Source organism: Diuraphis noxia, unplaced genomic scaffold (assembly GCF_037042655.1).
Source record: "Diuraphis noxia isolate RWA-SAM2 unplaced genomic scaffold, SU_Dnox_SAM2 contig0005, whole genome shotgun sequence".
NCBI lineage: Eukaryota > Metazoa > Arthropoda > Insecta > Hemiptera > Aphididae > Diuraphis > Diuraphis noxia.
In genome coordinates this window covers 28,887,332-28,911,200 of record NW_028301715.1, presented here as the reverse complement: position 1 = coordinate 28,911,200, position 23,869 = coordinate 28,887,332, and the positions used below count along the sequence as shown (strand labels likewise).

At 28.1% G+C, this 23,869-nt stretch overlaps 1 protein-coding gene across 5 annotated transcripts in view; it reads right to left on the bottom strand.

The window, feature by feature from the left end:
* LOC107162396 (monocarboxylate transporter 10) overlaps positions 1–23,869 on the bottom strand; it is a 359,340-nt gene that overhangs the window by 13,316 nt on the left and 322,155 nt on the right. For all 5 annotated transcript variants that reach the window (XM_089228029.1, XM_015509271.2, XM_015509270.2 and 2 more), the window contains 2 exons: positions 16,463–16,648; positions 24–171 (listed from right to left, as the gene is read on the bottom strand). In XM_089228029.1, the coding sequence (XP_089084155.1) occupies positions 24–171; positions 16,463–16,648 (334 nt within the window). The remainder of the gene's footprint in view (positions 1–23; positions 172–16,462; positions 16,649–23,869) is intronic.

The following is a 23,869-nucleotide window of genomic DNA, read 5'->3' as shown; positions in this document are numbered from 1 at the left end:
TCACGAACATTATCATCACATACCTTATAGCTCCTTTGATGAAGCTCGACATGACAGCTATGCCCATCCCGCTGCCAGATACGATGAATATCTCGACGAACTCACGTTTTCGCTTAAAATACTGCGCCACCATCAGCGTGGAACAATCTCTGGTCATGCCCACTCCGATCCCTGAAACGGACATGAAACAAACAATCATTTTAAACACTTTTTTTATAACCATGTGATGGATTATATGATGGTCGCGATATGTATGTCAAGAGCGAAAAATTAAGAAACAAACAAAAAGAAAGTTCAATATGACTATGGATATCGTACTTTTTCTCATTCTGTTTAAAATTAAACATTATTTTTACGTATAATAATAAATATTACTAATCACAATAATAGAGAATTGATAGAGTTTTAAAACTGTTTTATTTCTATATTTTTCAAACCATTTACCAGAATTGCAAATGTTTTTAACCGTTTTCTAACATTTATTTGTCTCCGTCTTTCGCAAATATTTTGCTTACCTAACACTTTACCATGTCAAGTTTTTATTACATAATATAAAGAACACGGTTAAGAAAAAAAATGGTTTTAGTTTTTTTCAGCAGCGAGTAAAATTTATTTATTACTCTGTCTATGTGGTTATAATATAACAGCAAAACGGATGCAAAGGAAAAACTGAGAGGGATATATTATATATTATGTATACTTATACATACATATATTATATACATCATAGAAAGAAAGAGAGAGTGAGTGAGGAAGAGATTAAATGGATTGACAGAATAAAATAGTACGTCATATTGCGAATGGAAGACTCACTCGGTCGTACTTTAACGTGCCGCCGAAACGTGTGGCCGATGAGCTCCGTCGGTTTTTGAACGTCTGTTATTATTTACTACGTGCGTAAGTCACCCAGCGGCGCATTAAGGTTTCCTGTATGCGCCTACGCCGGCTTAATAACGACGTCTCCTAAAAGGGTTTTCGGTCTCTCATCGCTGCGCGCACGTGCTTGTTATTACACCGCATTAGACACCGTCGTCGTAGACGATCCATGCGCACAGGATCCCACGCGACGATAAAACGAACACATGTTGGAATAATATATTAATGATGTTGCGTAAAACCGAGAGATCGCAGAGGACGAAAAAATCGATGACAAACGGGTGCATTTAAGTATTACACGATTGATAATATGATATTATCGTTTGTCACAGGTGCAACGATACCCAGACATCACAAAGTGCACATTTTTTTTCAAAACATACAGATACGTACTATGGTTCAGAATAAACTGACTTATAAAAACAGATTTTGAACTCATAACTTTAGCAACGGTAACGTGACACCAGCACCAGCTCGTACAAAAAATTACTTCGAAATTTCAAATTTCTTCAAGTATAGTCAATAACCGATTCGTGACCATTTTTTTATTTTATATTATATTATCAATAAGTTTGACGGCCTTGTATGTCAGTAACACTTTATAATAATAATAATTTTAAAAAAAAAACTAACTATTTATTACCACATAATATTTGGAATTTATAACCTGAAAATGGTAACTAAACCATGGTAATTTCATCTTCAAAGATAATGGTTACTTTATAGTTGCAGCTATATAGAACAACAGTATAACGTGTTAAAAATGTTCATCACTTCGATCCTCCACAGTCATACAAAATTACAAGTATTACAGGACAAGAAGTTCGGTTGATCGTCACCATCAAAAAACAATTTTTTATTTATTTATATTTTAATACGCAAGTGTGATATTTTTGGTACGAAAAATAACACATATTTTTGGTCGGTTGTTATATCAAAAATATTGAATAGGCGCTATAAAACTTACTAATAAAAACCACGTTATTCAACACACAAGAGCAGGCTGGTGACGTAAGCATATAATTTGTTCACTGTTACATTAAGAGGTAGACATAAAAGTATAAATGAGAATATAATATTACTATTAAAAAAATATATGTATAAATAAACGTTTTATGTAATTGGACACTTAAAAAAATAATCATAAAATGGATTGCACCAGCACTACACTCTCTTATAGTGTACATCGTGAAACCATTAAGTTTATTTAAATTTACGAAAGTTTTAAAACACGGGGATCCATAAAAATTGTGGCAAATAACCCTACACATCATCCCTTTCATGTGGTTACGCAAGCCCAACGAAACCGTAAACGAAAAATTACGACTTCCGTAATGTAAAAATATATAAACCAGCTTCCACATGAAATTATTGTAAAACGACGCTGTCGTAAAAAAGTTCGAGGGTCCACTGCAAACATATGACATTGTTGAATTGTTTCAGAACTGTGTAAAAGCGGTGTTGGCAAAAGATTAACCAACGTGGTAGTTCTGTATACTTATGTAGGTGAAACTTTTATTGTACCACGTGTAAGGCCATTGTTCTTTTAACTTCAATGGCACCTTACAAATACGTTTACTAAACAACACACACGAAAACAATATGAGTTCACAATAAAAGTTCGTGTAGATCTGATAAGTGTTAAATGGTTGGTAAAATGGCTACGTGATGAAAGATAATTTTAAACAAAATATATAAAAATGTATTTTTAATACAATTTTAAAAGAATTTAAAATACAATAAATTAAATAAATTAACGAAATACCATAACATCAATGCCGATAATAATGTAGTGATACACAATAAGATATTTAAGTGTATGTAGACTATATCTAGGTTCTTTCTATCATTATATTAAAGCAGAATATTAATTTTTTTGTGTAATTAGAGATCAGTGGTTCTAAATATTTATTTCACAGTTAAACAAATACGAAAAACTCAAATTATATTACATTTTTGAACTTTTTTCGGCGACACTCCACACACTGTTTTGATAGCGTACACGATACACTGATGATTACATAATATTTTACAATTTTATTATTGTAAAAATATTTTTATTTTTTTACAATAACGTTGTTTTGCAAAGAAAATTCATCTAATTATGGAGAAATAATATCTACAAAAAAGACAAAAGTTAAAGGATTTTTGAAATAAATAGTTAAAACACTCAAATGGATCAACTCGTATAGTTTAATATTATATGGTAACCCGGTGACGATGATGGTGATGGTGTTTGCATTTAAATGAAGCTATAAATTGATCTACTGCAGCACACAACTACTGCTATTAGCCTGAATATTAATAATAATATTAAATTAAAACCGTACGCCTTACCTGCTCTATATTATGGCTTCCTATAATATGTAATTCGCATTATTTATTTTTCAGTGCATTTGCGACTTATTAAATTTAATCATTGAATTCGGCCTTTATGTAATTTAGTAGTTAAACAAAAATTATACAGTTAGACACGCGTATCTTTATATTGGCACATTAATCGATAATTTAGGTATATTGATTTGGTATAGCTATACGTTCATGGTTTAAATTTATATAGTATTAATTAACCGGTCACCCTCATCACTAAACACTGCGATCCGTTTTCGTATTTATTCCGTGAAATTCTTCGGAATATTATTTAAAGTGATAGACTTGTTAAGAGGGATAGAGCAATACAAAAAGTAACCGGATCGAACGGTTCGGTGTGTATAGCTGTACGTTGTTTTTGAGATTATTTAAACATTATTATAATTTTATAGAACAAAACCATTTTCGAAATCAAATTCTACCAAGAACCAGGATCAACGTTGGTTATAATTTTTTTTCCTTTTAAATGAAACTTACTCACTAAGTTTTTTCCGACAAGATCATATTTCAACTTGAGCTTTAGGATATAAAATTAACAAGATCATTTTTATTAGCTTTCTCCGTTGTTTTAATTTTGTACTCGAATTAAGCGCATAATTAGCAAAAAGACTGCTACATATTAATCTTATGTGATTCAACATACAATTTCAAAATTGTTTTATGTTTTTTATTTTTTTTATTAAAAATTAAAATTGGACAACAATAACGGATATTGGAGATAATATCGGATAAAAGTGTATAGTTATAGCTCAAAATGAAACAAAATAGATTAAATTATTATTTTTAAATTTTTATAGTTTCTTCGGCAAACATACCCGACAATCCTAGGAAAAGACTAAAAAGGCGTCGGTGTCGAGACCTGCTAATTTAGTTAATTGCCTAATTTTAATTAAATATTACTTTATTGTTAACCTTTAGAAATGTATATAAAAGCTGACAAAGTGTCTTCACTGGAAGGCTTCTTAAATCTGTCCTTTCTTCAAGTCACTTTATTCACTTATCTATTTTAATTATTGTTCAATTTTATGTAACAGATTGTAAATAAAAGAAAAAAATTTTATAGTACCTAGATATTTCTGATATTAGACATTTCGACAACGGATTAATTAATGAAGATGGTTACAAGGGAGACTTTCCGCCCGTTCTCGCTGGAAATAATTCGACATTCAGCTAGTAAAATATTATGTTATTATAAAGTTAAATACTAAACACATCAACATTGAAACATGCACCTGTTATACAGGCAATATAATTTAGTCGTCGAATTTTTATATTTAGAGCGTATACACAATATTACCGAACGACATATTAAAGATTGTGTAAATACCTATATATTGAAATAAACTATGTATAATATCGATATACATTTAAAATAAACTTACGGGTAACTTTGATATTAATAATTGGATACTGGTATAGGTATATTGTATATTGCTTTTGTTTGATAATGGAATAATAATTGACTTGTATACATTATGTTGTGTATAGAGAACACAAAACTTTTATTTTGTTGGCTGGATATAGAATGCAATCAAAAATTTAACCATAGAACTGTACCATGTTTTGTGAACACCATGGTTGGCAAAAGTTCAAAATTTAAACTTTTTTCGTCGCCGGAGAAGTTTTTGATAGGTCAATTAAAACAGGATTTTTGTGCACTGTATTATTATCTTTTTCGCCCGAGTTCGAAAACAATTTACCACCCTTCGGTACTTTTTCCGAGAATTTAAATGGCTAAACATTATAATGCAGGTTTAACTTCACTAGGTATTTCATTAAATAATCATGTATATAGAACTGGTTATTAAAAAAAAGGTACCAACCTTTAGTTATAAGTTTAAATTTTAAAATCTGCTGTATAAGAATCCATTAATAAAAAACATCCTTTAATATTTATCTGGTTCTTTTAATAGACTTTCTCTACTTGGCCATTATACTATTTCTGTCTATTAATATCTGAGCTCTATTTGGTTTAGTGCAAAAATTGAATACTTTTCAAAGAAACTCGGCAAAAAAGGATATAACGGTGTAAATTGCGTACTTTATTATATTATTACATCGTAATAAAACGGATTTTCCTTAGAACTCAAATTTTATGTTTCAGACACAAATATTATATAATGCGTGTTCGTAAAAAATAAAAATGCTAATTTCAAATTTGTTAGGAGAGAACAACTTTTTTTCTCATTCTCTGCTATAGACGTTTTTGTGTGGAAATAATAATAATAATAAAAAGTTATCACAACGGTTTATTTATTTATTTTGACACACACACCATTATTATTATTATTATAGGTTTTGCCATAAAATCACCGGATCGAGTTTTATAAAACATGGCACCGAGTGTCCCGCAATGCAAGGATATTAGTTCAAAAAGTTGACGGTCTCGATTTAAAACATAAATTATTTATGACATTCTATTTCGAGATATCATGTCTGATGAAAATTTGACTATTATATAATATTAATTTGTCTGTCATCTGCTATATAATAATAATATATTATGCGCGTGCTCGAGCAGGATTAACGACGTACGCTATAATAATATTATTAAATATTATATATTATGGTAATTAATTATTTAATAGTCTCTCAAAACATATTTTTATTTTTAAAATTAAATACAGCGTACAAAGACATATTATTCGTTTATATACATATAATAATAACGGCGTTTAATCATGCTGGAACTAAGTATTTTTTTCACTTTAATACAACATTTGAACGAAATTCAACACCCATGTGACCTAAATTCAAAGTTGTTCATTCAAACTCCATCCCGTCCCTTTAAATTACATTCAGAAGACACTTTTGTCACGAGTTATTCGTTTCGGGTGGTTCGTTTTCACTATTGAATTCTATTTACATTCGTTAAAAAATCTATTGTCCGCGGAATTTCTAGAAGTATGGAAGTTACAATTACTCGAAGCTGTATATTGTTACTATACGTATTCTTTTAAATAGTCCCTTATACGATATAATAATAATCACGAATTATACAGAATTATTTGCTTTGCTCAGTGCATGATGCATTAACGGAGATAGCAAAGATTCTTTGATTTATGATAATATTATTAAACCAAAAAGATTTAACTTTATAAATATTTTTGTACCTTTTTACTGTGTATATCATAGATTTTTTTAATGCGTCTCAGTACAATATATTTTGAGCGATCGATAGTTATTAGAAATAAACGAAATCCTACAAGAAAAAATTTCAAACAATCATGATGCATATATTATGTACATGACTTTTAAACATAACTTAAATGTGCCCATATAATATTGCTTCTATACTATTATTCAGTATTCATGTTATCACTTTAAGTATTTATCAAGCTATGGTAGATCATAATTTATTTTATAAACACAAAACGTAGATTTATGTTTAGATGTAGAGCAGTTAAAGTTTAAATAAAAAATGTAAATTTAAATGGAATTACTTTATTGTACACCTGAACTCAAAAGTATTTTTAAAAAGATCTTAATCGAAAAGTAATTCTGTTTAAGATTTATTATTTGTATTGTTTATTTCTTTTTAAACATTACGAGAACTATTGTACATTCATATTGTATTATTACTATAACCCACGTGAATAATAACTTATACGCTGGTGCTATTACTTAAAAGCACAAATATTTATTTGTTTTATATTTTAATTTCTCATAGGTACTATCAGTACTTGGATTTGGCGTGAATTATAAATAGACAATTTACAAAATTCAACCATGGTCACGAACTTACTTATGTGAGGTTTGTGAAATTAAACCACGTATAAACCATTTATTTTTTATAAATTGAAAGTTATATATTTTGTTTAAACTGTTTAAAATTTACCGGATTTAATTTTGTATACCTAATGTTTTCATATATTTAAAGAGCTACGAAATATCCTGAACATACCTTGCCAAAAAATTGTATATTTTGCGTTGGTTCAATCGATATTATTATATGGTATAATATTATAGGGTTCATCATATATGAAAAAGTATAAAAATCTTTAAAACATAACCCATAGAATACTTATTTGAATAATGATGAAAAATGATTTTACTGATCAAAATTATAACACTGCTGATCTATTTAAAAGACTAAAAATAATAACGTTAAAAGAATTATATAATAAAGCACCAATAATAAAAAATTGTATCAACAAAAAAAGACTTTAAAACGTATAATATCTATAACACAAAGGGTTAAGATAATAATAATAATTTGCTTATTAATAAACCTAATACAACACTAATGCAAAATTATTATATAACTAGAGGCATAGATTATTTAACCAACTTCCCTCAGATATTAAATTAATAGAGAACACTTCACATTTTAAATTAACACTCAATGATCTATATATTATATGTAATCATTTGACTAATGTCATTATTATTATGTATTTATCCTTATATATTATTATGTTTATTGCTATTATTATTGTTTGTATTATTATGTTCTTATTGTATTGTTTATCACTATATTATGCTATTATGCTTAAGACTAGTTCTGTTATTGTTATTAAAGCCATGATTAACTATTTAATTAAAAAATTTATATTATATTCAGTTAAGGAATATTAGTAAGTTATTATGTATTGTTAATTGAACAGTAAATTATGTTTTACTTTAGTTACTTAAACTCCCTACTCTCAACACAAGCTTTTGCCTATAGAGAATAGGTATCAACTTTTAATCCATGTAATTGTTTTTTATATAATATGTATAGCTGAATTGATGAATAAATAAACAAATAAAATGATCCTAAATGTATATATTTCTATATAAATATTTAGTAATTAAAACAAAATGGCTGATATTGTCTGTATAATACCATTATTCGAATTCAGCAATATAATTTCTTCCACAAATAATTATTTTTGTTTAATCTGAATATTTTAGGTGATATTGCTCTCTTAAATAATATATTATGTAAATTAAATCTCAAGCAGTTTATTTTATGAATATTTATTGTATAAATTACATTAAAAAAAAAAGTATTTTGACTAGAGTGTTGAAACGCGTGTACCATTTTATGTAGTGTAGATATATTAGCATTTCACATGTATCTACTCTGATTTTAAAAAGACAATAAAATATAGTTTAAATGTAATTTATTTAAAATTATTGGAATTATACCTTTTTTTAATTTTAAGTATAAATAAATAATTTTAGAAAATATTGCAAAATATCTATTTTTCCGTCATGATAGATCTCAATCCAGATCTTTAAAATTAAAGTTTAAATAATATTTAATTGTAATATTTTAAACCAGACGGTGGTTTTAGTTAGAGAGTGGTTGCTTGGGTAAAAAGGGAACAAGGCATTTTCATAATTTATCGATTATTTTTGCCATATCTAGTAAACAATTACCATCCAGTTTTCATTATTAAAATAGGCTACTTAACACAAATGGTTCAATAGTAAATGACAAAGCGATTACAGTAAGTACTCTATAAGACTGACTTTGCTGAAAAGTAGTAATTTCGATTCGTTTCTTTTTTACCCATATGCGTTGTTCAGTTCTTTTCAATATATTTTTTTTGATGACCTTATTATATTTTCTTTTAACAGATGTCACTTCATATACCTCATAGATATAATTTAAATCTGCATAACCTTTCATGTAGGTACAATGTAGGTAATTCAATGGTTTTTAAAATAATACAAAATATTTTAATCCGGTCGTAGCACGAGATGATTAATTTTAAGTGTAAAAGATAAAAACGATTTTTTTTTAAGATTCATTATATCGTCAAGCAACAAAAAAATAGAAGCTCGATGTACGTTTAATAATTTAGTTTAGACATTGTTTTTCAAATCGATTACATGAACGAAATAATATTATATAGGTACTTTTATAGTTTTATGTCACGTCTAGTTTACAATGTAGTTAAAACAACATCGACAATGACAATATAGTAATAAAAAAAAAATTATCGTTTTTCACATAATGCTTTAAGTATACGATTTCCATGCGCAGTTTATTTTTATTTGTTCAGTTAATGTGCTGCCGTTTGATCTTAAGTGTCACACTTTAAGTATACCAGTAAAATGTTTGGCTCTACAATTATTATTACATAAAAAGCACTGGAAATAACTCGAATGGGAATTACTTTTAGATTAGTTATATTTCTGATGTCTTAATAGTAAAAAGCCGGAATTGAATTCACCTGAGTCACCACAACAACAGCTAGCGAGTAGGTACTCAGAAAACTCAATTGTTTTTATACTCATAGTTTCCCGGTGCTTTTGGGTCAGCTTTTTTCTTTAACTGAAAAGTTTCGAAATTTCTGATTCGGGCAATTTAATCATAACTGAAAAAATTAGTCTGTCGCTGGTTTTTGAGATGGAAAATAACCAGAGTAATTTGAGTCATTAAAAACAATAAAAACATACAATGTTAAGTTGGACAGAAAGTTGGTCACTATAGTGACGAGTATAATGTACCTAATATAATATGATGTTATGTAATAATAACGCTGCATCTTATGTACCCATAATAAATATGGGCATCGATTAAACTGCAATTACTCAAATGTCATACTTGAAATGTTATCACTTTTAAAAAATGTATTTGTGTTTAAAATTTTATAATGAAAAAAGTTTTAAAAGAAATACTTTTTTGATAGAAGCATACAATTGTGATCTTTAATCAAGACCAACCTAATTAATAATCTATAATCTAGTATGTTGTAATATGTGTAATATGTGTAATGTTTTTGTAAATAATGTAAATAGTGTATACAACAATTATCATTAACAATGTAAACTATGTCAGCCAATGGCCTCCGCAGCCGAGGCTTATTTCTAATAAAAAAAAAAAAAAAACAATTGTGATCAACACTAGCACAATAAAACAACCATCAGGTTCATCCTTTCATTAGTTCTACACATCCTACCATTTGATTTGTACTTAACATATAGATAATAATACTGTTTTATCACTTCTAAGAGTTATTACCACCCAGCCGTCAAGACCAACCACATGTAAGGAATAATCTCTCACGAGTTATCGTTATCTGTTATCACTAATTTATCGTTAATAATTCTTCTGTTAGTACTCAAATATCCACTGCGCTAATCAAGTATCGTGTTCAATCTAGCGATGTATCTCGAATGGTTTACAATATTATAACAAACATAATACATAGTTAATAAATATAAGTTACCTATAAACTTAAATATTACACCATGTTATCATATAGGTACCAAGCATCCTTCAGTAATATCGAATATTGAAATTCATTCTTTACTCGCTAAATTCTATTTATTTTTTTAAACATTATTATCCCTCGGCCACTTCAGTTTTTTCAAGTAAAAATTGCACCGATTATTTTTGTCTTCAATATGCAACCTACTGCAACAGCAGATAAATCCATTGCAAAAAATATTCAAGACAAGCCGACAAACAAATTACTGATTTTGATCATGTTAATTTATTTTATGTTACAGTAACCTAATAAAATGGTTAAAAAAAACATTTTTAGTTATATCACATTCTTAAGCTCCACAAAAACAGAACTACTAAGCATTTTGAAGTCATAAACTCTATACCTATTAAATTTAACGTAACATAAAAGTCGAAGGCATAAACATAAAATTATTCATGATATATAACATTTTGGTTTTATAATGAAGGAGTGGATCACTGCACCACTGCGGTGGGCGACCTTCCAAAAGCCCCCTTTTTATTCTACAACTTCCTGTTATGAATAATTAATTTACTAAATTGGAAAAAATATTATATTCTGGGTTAAAATCAGACTGGATTTGTGATACGTTTTAAACGCCCACATTTTAATCTCATAACCATTGATATTATTAGCCTATATTATTGGTATTTAATTTAGACATTAGTACATTACCAATGACGAAGCGTCACAGAAGATAATGAGACAAAGTGTCAACCCACTACAGTTACAGACAAATAATTTGGTCTTATTAAATTTAAATAAAATATTTATTTTTATAAATCTCGATGTAATATAATGTATAATATATTGAAATATATTGAAATATACTCGTATTATAGTATATGAAATAAAACTTAATTGTTAGTATTCTTAGAAATTAGAATAGACTAGTTGTGAACCGCGTGCGCAAAATAGTACCTGTACCTGGCGTAAAGGTTAACATGGAAAATATGTAGTATTTAGTATCTACTTATACAAATAAATAAATATGATGTCAAATTTTGTCGACGACGTGCCATTGGCCGTTGTTAACTCGTTGCCGTTAATTTACGGTTCGTTTATTTCTGGTACGATGTAATAATATAATATCGTCTAAATATGATTATCAATAAATAATAATAATGTCATTGATCCAAATTCATTTTTATTTTCAATATATCCCCTACAAAGCCTACAAGACATTACCTGTATAATAAATACATAACATTAAAATCGCATTATAATATCATGACAGTTATTATTGACTCCAAACATCCAAACGATTATGATATAATAATATAGTAGAATCCATTATTAAATAACATAAGTATTATAATTCTTCTTATGGTAATTAATTTCTAATTATCGGGGAGACACTTAACAAATGCATTTTTGAACCAAATTTCTACTGTCGATATACAAAAATCATAGCGTCGCTGCGTCAGTAGTAAATTCGTCTCCGTTGTACGATTTGTCTCTATTTTCTATTCCGCGTGTTATAGCCTTATAGGTCGTCATTCTCACCGTGTTTAATGCTTTTGTTAATATTATAATTTACTATTGACTAGCATACTCGTTATTTGTTCTACATTGAATCGTTTTTTTCTCATTCCATTAAAATGTTTAAGTGTAAATTGTGTAAGCGTATTTTCGCTCGTAATTGCAGTCTCAAAAAACATGAAAATAAACATATTCGGTATCAGTGCAACAAATGCCCAAAGTCTTGTGCACGCAATTATGATCTAATTCGTCATGAAAAAAAAAATCACAGTAATAATATTATAATCCCTACAAAAATCCACTATCAGTGTAGCAAATGTTCAAAATCTTATTCAAACAGCTATAACTTAACTCGTCATAAAAATAAAAACCATGCAGGTAATGTATTTTTTTTAAATTTTTTTTTTATTCCTAGTTATATTATTTTATAAGTTAATAAGGTATTATACGTTGGAATTGGTGGTATGTTAAGGATATGTAAGTTTATTATTCTTGTAAATATTACGATATCAAATTAGAAAATTTATAATATACTTTTTTTTTTTTACTATATGTTTTATAATATTATTATTCCCAACACACTATCATATATCATGACACACTGGCTTGATAGCGCTAATCACAGTAAAAACACGACTACATTTTTTTACAGAAAACATACTATTTAATCAATTTATAGTAAAATAGATCATAAATAATTATAGACTATTTAGATTATAGATAACATAAATACGATTTGAAAATTATATTAACAATTTATTTAAAGGTATTTTAAATTTATGAAACACCTAACATACTCGTATTATACAAATGCTTACACAGTTATTATATCCAACATTTCACAACGGGATGGAAGGGGTGCTTAAAAAACAATTTTGTGCGTTTTACAATACTTTTAATTGTTAACATTGCAGTAAGGAATTCTGAAAAAAAGGAACCCATAGAACGTACTTTTCTATGCACCTAGATTATGAAGACTAATTATAATAAATTTGTGGTAGCATTTGGATGGATAATATCAAGATTATTGATAACATTTGATATATAATATATAATATTTTACATATTACTGTCGTCGTATTTATTTTAATATTCATGATCTGTCGTAGTGCGCGCATAATATATTCGAAAATAATAATAACGTGACTTTTACGAAGTGTACGAAATATAAAGCTGAGAAAAAAATGAAAGATTTTAATGTTATGTTTTATTACATTTTGTAAAATAACGATGTAAAAATTACGTTTTTTACGATCCTGCATAATAAAGTATAGGTGCCTGTGAGGAACAAAACTGCGCATTTTTCAATAAGAAAAAAATCTGTCATTATTGAGCAACAATTGAATAACTTTTTTTTATTACGTAGAATAATTTTTTGGAAAATTCTTTCTATTCTTTTCAAATTTATTTTCATATACAATACACACATATAGTAATATTTTAACTATTATAGTGATGTGGCATATAGCTTGTGGTATCGACCACAAAATTGAGCACGCAAGTTAATTTTTTTCAGTTTAAATAATAATACCTACTAATTTCTTAAAATAAAGTCTTAAATGTTATGATGCCTTTATGCATTTACATAAAAAAAAAACTATAAATTATTAAACTATTTGTTTTCTACTCAATATTGAAGTAGGTATATAAATAATTTATTATTGTTACATACAAATTAATTAATTTTAATTTATGTTAAATAATAAAATATCGTTGAAGGTTAAAGTCGATGTTGTAACAATATTGTATGAGGAGTGAAAACTTCACGCGCTTTCATTTATTTTAGGTATTCAAATTTATTTTCAATTAGTAAAATAAACTATTGGGAAGGTAAACATTGAATTTAGTTTTTTGTCAGTTGGCGTGCACAATATTGTTTCACGCTTTTTACGCGGTCAAAAAGGTAAAAGTATGCAATCGTGCGGCACTGGAGATGAAGAATGATTACCGAATTTGGAAGATTTCGTGTTCAGTGTCACATAAATATGTAGGTTGACGGCGACAAAAACGAGCCGTATAAAATATGTATAATACAGATGAGCATGCATTAACTGTTTCAAGCGTTCGCGGTCAGATAAAGAGAAATTGACAGAGTACCTACCAACCTATATAGTACCTACCTCCAATACAGACTTACAGAATACCATGTGCACATTATAACCTACGGCGTGTACCCATACCTATTGTTGTGGAGCGTTCGTGTTGTATATTATATTTCCATTAATATATTATCATAATACATATACCTCGCTAAACGTACAATTGTTATTCAAACACATTTGTCCAGAGAAGTCGGTACGGATGTTTTTCGAAAAAAAAATTTAAAAAAAAAAAAAATGAAATACATTAGCAATCCGGTCATCTATTTTTCTCCTATACAGAATGGTTCACCAAACATGAAGAATTTAAATTTTCTTTTAACAAATGCATTTGTTTTAACTTTTATTTTTTTAATTTTTATCCAATCCTAAGGACCATATAACATAGTAATAAGACTTTTCATGAATATTGTTTAAGCAGTAACCTAGCTGTGGTGATACAAATATATTTTCTTCAATTAATAAAAACCAAACTTTTCAATAGTAAACCGTTAAGCACATATAATTCTTAAAAAAAAAAAATGATGTAATAATTAATCTAATAGGTACTTATAAAACTTGGACAGTTTTTATAAATTTCAAAATGTTAATAAATTAATATTTATGCTAATTAATATAATACATTTTGAAATCACCATAGATCCATAAGTTTTGAATCTATCGTCAGTGCATTATCTCAAAAACTTAAAAACTACACATTTAAAATTTGATTTGTATACATTAAAATGTTTAAAAAAAACCATCTCTTTAACAATTTGCAAAAAAATAACGATTGTCATTTGAAAAAATAATTATAGTTGTTATTAATAATTATGACATGGTTTGTCGTCTCGGCATTACATTTCTTTAACGATATGAAAAATCTAATTATTTAAAATACAGTTGTTGTTAGACGTTCAGATATTCAAAAAATCAGAAACTGAATAAACTAACCATATTTTGAGAAATAGAGGTGATTGGGTAGATATTATGATTGATATGAGCTGCATGCTAAGTGAATCACTCTGTATCGGACTGTATATATTATATTATAAATGCGACGGGTGAAAGCAGTGACGCGTACCTTACCTATCGCGTCACGGCGTGGCATGTGACATATGAGATATATTATACCTAACACTAACATAATAATAATAAATATTTCGTCATCGATTGTGCTTGGATGAATGCTGACATGAAAATAATTTTACGCGGTCGCATATCATTTTCGGCCCCAACTTTTTGGTAACTTGTGGCGTTTAACCATTTATGCGTTACATTGTTGTAGTACGCACGCGATATTGTATAATAATAATAATAATGATACGTTTCGTTGACGGTGACGTTTTATCGCGGTCGAGTGCGCGTGTTTTGAAAAAAAATTTAAAACAGCATCGTGTCATAATGATAATATCACAGGGTGAGCAATTTAATTTTGGTCACGTCTCTACGATGCCATGGTAGAGCGTAGTCCACGCACGCCCGTCGCGTGACGAAACGGGCAAATTTTAAAACTTAGATTGTTTTCCATTTTTATTTATTGCTGTTCTATGTCCACCACTGTGGTCAGTTATGATAATGGCAACAGTATATTATTACGATAAAAACCGGTGTGGCAAACGTTCTATTTAAAACAAAAATCCCTTTTCTAGTCGCATTTTTTTTTTACGACCAAAGAATCCTTGATCCTTTCGTCCACAGAAAATAAATAACAATTATACACGCACGGATATTTTTATTATATATTATTAAGATATCGCGGATTACTCTCGATTTTGTGAAAATCAATTTTGCGTTTGGTTGAATGATCAATGTTTTAACATTTAGCGTGTACCTAATATCAAATCTCGTGATTAATGATACCTTATGCGATATGACTATTATGACAATATTATTATCATGGAATAAAAATATAAAATACAAATAACAAAATCTAGATAGGACAAAGAACATGAAATTTAATTCTTTCCTAGAAACATAAACTTATTTACCAAAATATGTGCTAACCTCTTTCAATATTATTCTGTTTAGGAACTGCGATTAAATTATAAATAGTCCAAGAGATTGCAGGCAACTCGTATTTTTTATGTCATAATGGCTACCCGTATAAAATACTCGCGATTGCAGCTAGATTATTTTCTATTTCTATTTTCTGCGATTTTTTGATTTTCCACCCCGACTAAAAACCGTCATCAAAACGAATCGTCGATCTCTCACGCTCGTTTTTTCACATATCACACCAATGCAATACGTCGTACAAATATATATCTATATATAATAACAATCTTCTATACTACGAAAGTCTTCATGAACAATAAAAAATAAAACAATAAAAAATTTGGTACTACAGACCACAGAGTAATTGATTAATTATAATTAAATATATTTGGTTCTCACTTTGTTACCAAAAAAAAATTGTTAAATGGAAGTTCGTCCATCGAAATAACGTTATTGTTAACATGTGCTTACCGATGACGGTGCCGTAGCTGAAGAATAATTGGTGGAACTGCGTGGCGAAACTGGTGAAGAGACATCCAAGTGCGGTGATAAGGCCGCCCATGACAGCCGTCAGTCTTGTGGATTTCCGCCGGCAAAACGCTATCGTCACCGGTGACAGCAACAGCGCCACTCCCGTGGACATTGCTCCCAGCCATCCTGCGCACACAAACACACAAACGTTAACTTACGTGCATTATACGAACACCTCGTTATTATTATTAGCGTCGGGACATTATTTACATATTTTTAAATATATTATTATTATAATATTATCGGTACGCGCGTAGGCAGGTATTATAGATACGACATATTATTATACGGGGTGGTCCATTTGCAGACTGCCGCTATACACTAAGTTTTTCGACTGAATTGTTGTATTTTCGAAAAAAAACCTCCGTATAAAGTCAATACATACATCCTAGTAAGGTTTTAAAATCACTAAGTATTTAAAGAAACAATATTTTTATATTTTTAACTTTTATAACCAAAAGTACCTAGAGTATTTTTTTCTAAAAGCGGCGACGCGTGAAATATTGATACTAAATATTGTTTTGATTGTTGTTTATTGTAACACATTTAAGATTGATTTGGAAATCAACAAACATATATATATATTTGTATCAAATGCTCCTAGAAAACAGCCATCAAAATGTATTACCCTGTAACTTGTATTAAAGGAAAGCATGTAGGTAGACAAACTAAGTACATATGGGTAAATATGCATAATGTAATATGCCGATAATCCCGTCGGAAGGATGTGTCCAGGGGGGACAATAATTGCTCACGTTTAATCCTTAGCTCTTGTTGGTTTATGATATATTATAATATTATCATAATATAGGCGTAGGTATATATTATTATCCCTGGAGATTAACCCGCGTGATTTTATCGACAATATAATAGAAATCGGTAAACTCGTAGCTGATGGGTTAGGTTATAGCGTATACCAATGTAACGTTTTCGGGACAACCTAGTTAATTACCATAATATAAGTATAATAGTTATATCCTGGAAAAGATTTTAATTCCTTGTGGATAAGTTTTTCTTAGATGTGATGGGTTTGAACATTATTGCAATAGATTTTTTTTATCAATAAAAAAACGCGCGTAGGTATATGGTTCGCATCTCTAAAATTAATAATTTAATAATAATATTATGTAAGGTTAACGGCTAATGACAAAATATCAAAAGTTTGATTATATTTAACACTACCGTGTGACATTTTTAGAAATATATTATAATACTTCAGACGAAACCGAAAATTATCAAATGTTCATACATTTTGTGTTGGTCAATTCTATAAAGTGTGTAATTTATATACTTATGTGGTGTAAAAAATGTAATTGCACCTTAAACTAGACTTATATTGGTACCTATACCTGTACAATAATGATGATAATATGATCGATAAAGATCTGTCCCAGACCATGTAACCGATGATAATGTAATATTTCATTCTGGTTCGTTGAGTAACGTAAAAGAGTGAGAGGGAGGCAAAGACGACTTCGGATATTCGGCTGCAGTTGTCGAAAATATTTAAATAATCCGCAGGTATAGCCACAGAGGCGCCAACTGTGATTTTATACCGGTATTCTATCATATTACCTATAAGTAGACAGTATTTAATGTAATATTATGAATTCTAATCGGTAACGTATTTATTTATTCAAACTATAATGGCACAGGTACAGCTCTTAAGAATAAAACATTAACAATTGGAATTAAATTAACAGATTTTATGATAAGTTATGCAATTAGATAACAAATTGTATATAAATTATAACATGAGACATAATAGTTGAGCATATACGGAAATGTATACATTAATACATTATTATAATTTATTGGGTATCAAAATCATCTTTACTAGGTTTTTTGTACCTAATATAATATTATGTTTGTCATCATTAGCACTAATTACAGTACTAATGATCGTAAGAAATATCAAAACTTAGGTAACGATAATGTGTTTTTGACAATATTAATAATTTTCTAAGCGTTCGCTCTGAGTTGATTAATCGAACGATAAATTCATAAAGTACATAATTCATATATGTTAAAATAGTTCAATGATGGCAAGTAAAATGATTGATTTTAGAATTCATAAGAAAACGTCATAAAATTATGTAAATGACTTACCTATATATATAAGTATAAAAGTTTTAACTCAAACAGTATAACTATTGTAAATTTATGAAATTGGTTTAAATCTGGAAAAACACACTGACATTCATAGTAACGTTTAAAATCTAGTTCTCCCTCTTCTTTTTTACTTTATTTTCCAATTCCCAAAATTACATCTCTATATAAATAGTACCTTGTACACTATACACACTATATAATACGTCTATACCACCTGTGTTCAGGACTTAAAGAGCACTTAAACTAATCGACAAAAACTCCAAAACTGATGTACAACACACGCTACAAAGTTCATTGAACACGAACTATTGTACATCAGTATATTAAATTGGTCAATTGAAATAAGTAAAATAGGTATGTTTTTGTATCATGGCTATAGAGTCAAAATGAATACAATAATTTTGATTTCAGAAATTAACTCAATAAAATTATTTATCGGCACCTTTGTATCTCTATATCATAATAATTGATATTATAATACATTAATACCATTATTTGAACACGATAATATTATACGACATCGTAATAATTTACTATTGAACACTTTTATGCAAAGAAAAATATTAAAATCCGAGACGCTAACCTAACAACAGCAGTTTACTACCGTTACATAATATCACATTATAAAATTATACTCAATAAATATTATAATTATTATGTACCTAGGTATCTTTGTAAATATTTTATAATGGTTTTTTTTTTTTATTATTAATGAAGCCGGTCGATACTAATTATAGATATTGTAAAAATAAATTATATTTTAATCATGATCAGCTTACTATAATAGTGTATAATAAAATTGGATTACAATTTAATGTACTATGTAATGGTCGTTTAATGCACGAACATTAAACCTAAAATTATGCATTTTAATTTTCTCTTATATCGTTATAATAAACATAGGTTTAATCGCGGGAATTCTAACAAATCGAATTCAAGACGCACAATATAGTGGGCGTAATCATATTATATTATGGTTTCACACGTTATATTATACATATATGTTACCAAAATACTATACGTTCTAAAATAATTATGTCAAGCTTGAAATCCGAATGATGTACCAGCTATTTATTTTGACTGTCGAGTGTTTTTATCGTTTTTTATTTTGTTAGTTGTTTTTGATATTGATGTTTGGTAATAATTGTTATTTGTTATAATAAGCCAGAAATTATATAGTGATTTCATCAAGTAGAGCAATTGTATACATACATTGATTATTGTCAGAAATGGAATGGGTTCTGTTTGAAATTCAAAAACTGTGCGATGATAAGAAAAAAAAACTTAGTTTTGGCCATTTTGTAATTTTTTTGTTACAAAACGTCCATAATATTATATTTAATATGTAAAATATTTATTTAACTGATTCAAGCCTGAAAACAAAATGTTCTGAACACAAACAATTATGACCGGTTTAACTTATAATATGACGGTCACCATTTAATATGTTAATGTTTAGCTAAAACCTCTAGTTGAACGTTGAACGTTTACCCAACATTTATTGTCCACGAGATTTCATCCAAAAATCCTCAATGTTAATCTCCATTAAGAATAATCCATTTATATTATGTACTGATATATAAACTCCTTAAGGTCTGACCGTTTTTCGTCAAGTAAATATACGTATTCCAAAATAGTGTTAGTTTCAAGGATTTTGCATATTTTATTATTCGTATAATTTTTCATTCAGTAGTTGAATATTTTATAACAAAAACCTTTTAATGGAGTATTTTAAGTACAAAGATATTATTATTTTACAACTATTATAAGTGGAGATAGGACGAGGACAGGTTTACAATGAGGATAATATTTGTATTCAGGATTTAAAAAAAAAAAAAAACTACTTGGATTTAGATTTTTAAAACCATTGTGAATAGTAGGTAATAAATTAAATTATAAAGAAAGATAATATTGTAATATTTGCACATTGATTAAAATAATTATTATAATCTCTACATTTATGATGATGATAAGTATAATATTGGAATTTTATTTCGAATTTTCAAGATATTGTTCTTAGGATGTTGCTCAACTTACTGAATGTAATAACAATAATAAAATGACTTTGATAACATTAATATCGACTAAATAATGTTTTAATGTTGTTCGAAAAGACGAAGTTGCATTCAAAAATATTATGGACCAATCGCCAAGTGTAATGCAAAATGCGCATTAAGAAGAAACAAACCGATGAACGAAAAAAATAATATATTTCCTTAATATGCGAAATGTACCACAGCTGTATTTAGATAAAAATACATATTATTATTAATATGCGCGGCTCATAGTGCCCACAAAGTTTTAATCGACGTAAACCTGTAGTCGGTAGTTAGTTTCCTTTTTTAATGGACATACATTTTCCTGTTCGTTCCAGGCAAAGAGTAAACGACAACGTTTAAGTAAATAAACCATAAATTCCGAGACGTTATCGAGCCAACCGGGAAAGGGCCGCTACAGAAGAAAAATCGCGCACCGTTAACAATAAAATGGGTATTTTACGGGATGAACAATAAACACAATGTCAATGCACTTTCGTGTGCATCGAAAGCAATAAAGAAGACGCATCGTTTCCTAAATTACCGAAAAAACACATTCATATACACGACGAAAAATCGTATACATAGCAAGAGGTTTTTCTGGGTTTATTCTGCGTGTGTACGGCTTTATCGTTTTCTCCTTTCGACATTGTACAAAACAGATGACAAACTACGTTTTTCGCAAAAACCGTGTTTTTAGCTACAATTCGTGATCATTTATTTATATGTTATTATCATAACAAAAATAATATTAATGTTGTATATATGTAGGTAATGTGAACCACTATGCTATACACGCAATACTATTATTATATTATCGTTGCGTCTTCTAATATCCAACCGCGTTACTATACTTCATTCTACTCATCCAAAAAAGAAACTATTGTTCTCAGTCTGTATGCTTTTAGAAAATCTAAGCTACTAAATAATATCAATTCTACAATAATCATTAAGAATAGAGACAATGAAAAGTTATTTTAAGCTTTAAGCGTTTGATAAAATAAACAAAAGTATATTTATAATATTATATATTATTTTATTACTAGGTACATTTTTTAGAATTTATGCCAAACATATGTTATATTAGTACGATAAAATATAAATATAAAATCAATATAATATTGTTATGTATTGTGATTTATTTAAGTGTATAATACGCATTTAATATTATCTTAATGTCTCTCATAAAAGTCTGTGATTTAATCGTACAATATCTATATTTTCTATATTGTACAAATATCCACGTTCTATGATAGGTAAACAATGAAAGGCCCTTGATATAATATAATTTAAAATGTGATAAATCTTCGTTTAATTGTAAACTGCAGAACCGGCGACGAACGATGACCGAAGGTCGTCATAATTATCATAACCACACAAAACGTGATATATTATTTCAACGTACGATGAGAGGACGAAATCGTTTATAGTTCGAGTTTTTAACCAATATACAATTAAATTAAAAAGTATTTGCAGCGCTCTATTTGGGTGCATTCATATATGTTAATACTATACGCCCATTATGCATACACTTTATTTTTATTTTTATAGGCAATAATACCTGACGCTAATACTAATTATTTTAATTATTTTCCATCGACCGAAAAACTATTATACCACATAAGTTTTGCATTGGTATTTAAAAAATAAGTTGTAAAAAGTATTTTATGTGGATACTCAAATAGTATTTATTTTAATAGATATTTTTTATCGTACTGTAAACATTAGTCGACTGTTATTAGTTTTATGTTAACTTTCGTTAAAGTGTATTATTTAGCAATAAACTTTATACTATATAACTCGAGTATTTAACATAGTTTATCAAGTTTATAATTAATAAAATCTCAGTTGATAATTTTCATTAATATCATACTAATAACGAAATGACGTAAATACAGTTTATTTATTTATTAAAAATTAAAATATTGCAATTAAAACCTAAAAATGCTCAAAATCCAAGTAGAGCAAAAATTATAATATGATTATAATTTATAAATGTGCTAAAATAAAACGTTAAAAGCTTTAAATTAATTTACATTTAAATTAAAATGCCACACTCTATTAAATATCTACGATTTAATATGAATACAATTTACCGAAATAATATACGTAATACTAAACGGAAATATAGAGAAGAATACACAGCTTAAATAGATTTAATTATAAATGAGTAAATAAATACTATTTGCATAAATCAACACGGAATTATATAATAGGCACGTATCTACAACATCAGGATTACACAAAATTGGTAATATTATGATCAGGAAGCTTTTAATCAGCAATTCTAAGCGCAATTCAATTTTACGTGATATTAAACACCTGCAGATTAATATCGTTACACAATATCTCTGCTGATGCGGTGTTCTCGATTAGAAAATCTATTTTCTTCGAAATAAGCTGTTTTTTTTAAAAAAAAAGAGAGAATGAAAAAATTTAAACGTGAATAATTATATTTAATTAAATCGAATTCTTGTTGAATAAATATATTATTATGCGTTGTACTCGGGTTTAATTTAACAATACCAACAATGGATATTTACATTTTACAATTCACGTTTGCGATTTTATAATGGACCAGAAATTTAAAAAAACACAATTTTTAAGACAGATAGTTATCGTAATGGCTGTTAAACTGTTAAAGTTAATTAAAAGCAGTTAAGCTTTTATTTTTTTTTACAGTCATCATAACTGTTAGATGTATGAAGATGTATTATATTATAACAGAGATGAATGTCTGCAGAATAAAAATGAATTGTGAATATGACGTACATTCGTAATGCGGAGCGATCATAAAATTATTTGTGTTACACGAAAATGTATAGAAAACTATATGATTCTTATGAAACGGTTATATCCACAGTTTGTATACAAAATAATACATCTCCATCTGATCACTTATTTTAATACATGAAGATTCGCCAAGCCTATAGATCCTCACTTTATACAGATGGTATACCAGAATACAAAATATATCTATTCTATTATATATTTTATATATTGTAAATTAAAGAGGGCTATTAATTATCATCCTTAGTAGATACAAGCATTTTAATAGATCAGAAACTATACTTGTTTGTATTTATACTCAAAGAAATCAAAATGTAAAAATACGAAATAATCAATCGTACCTAAATCAACTGCTAAGCAATCTACAGAAAAAAATTTTTATTTGAAAATAATAATTTTATGTCACCCT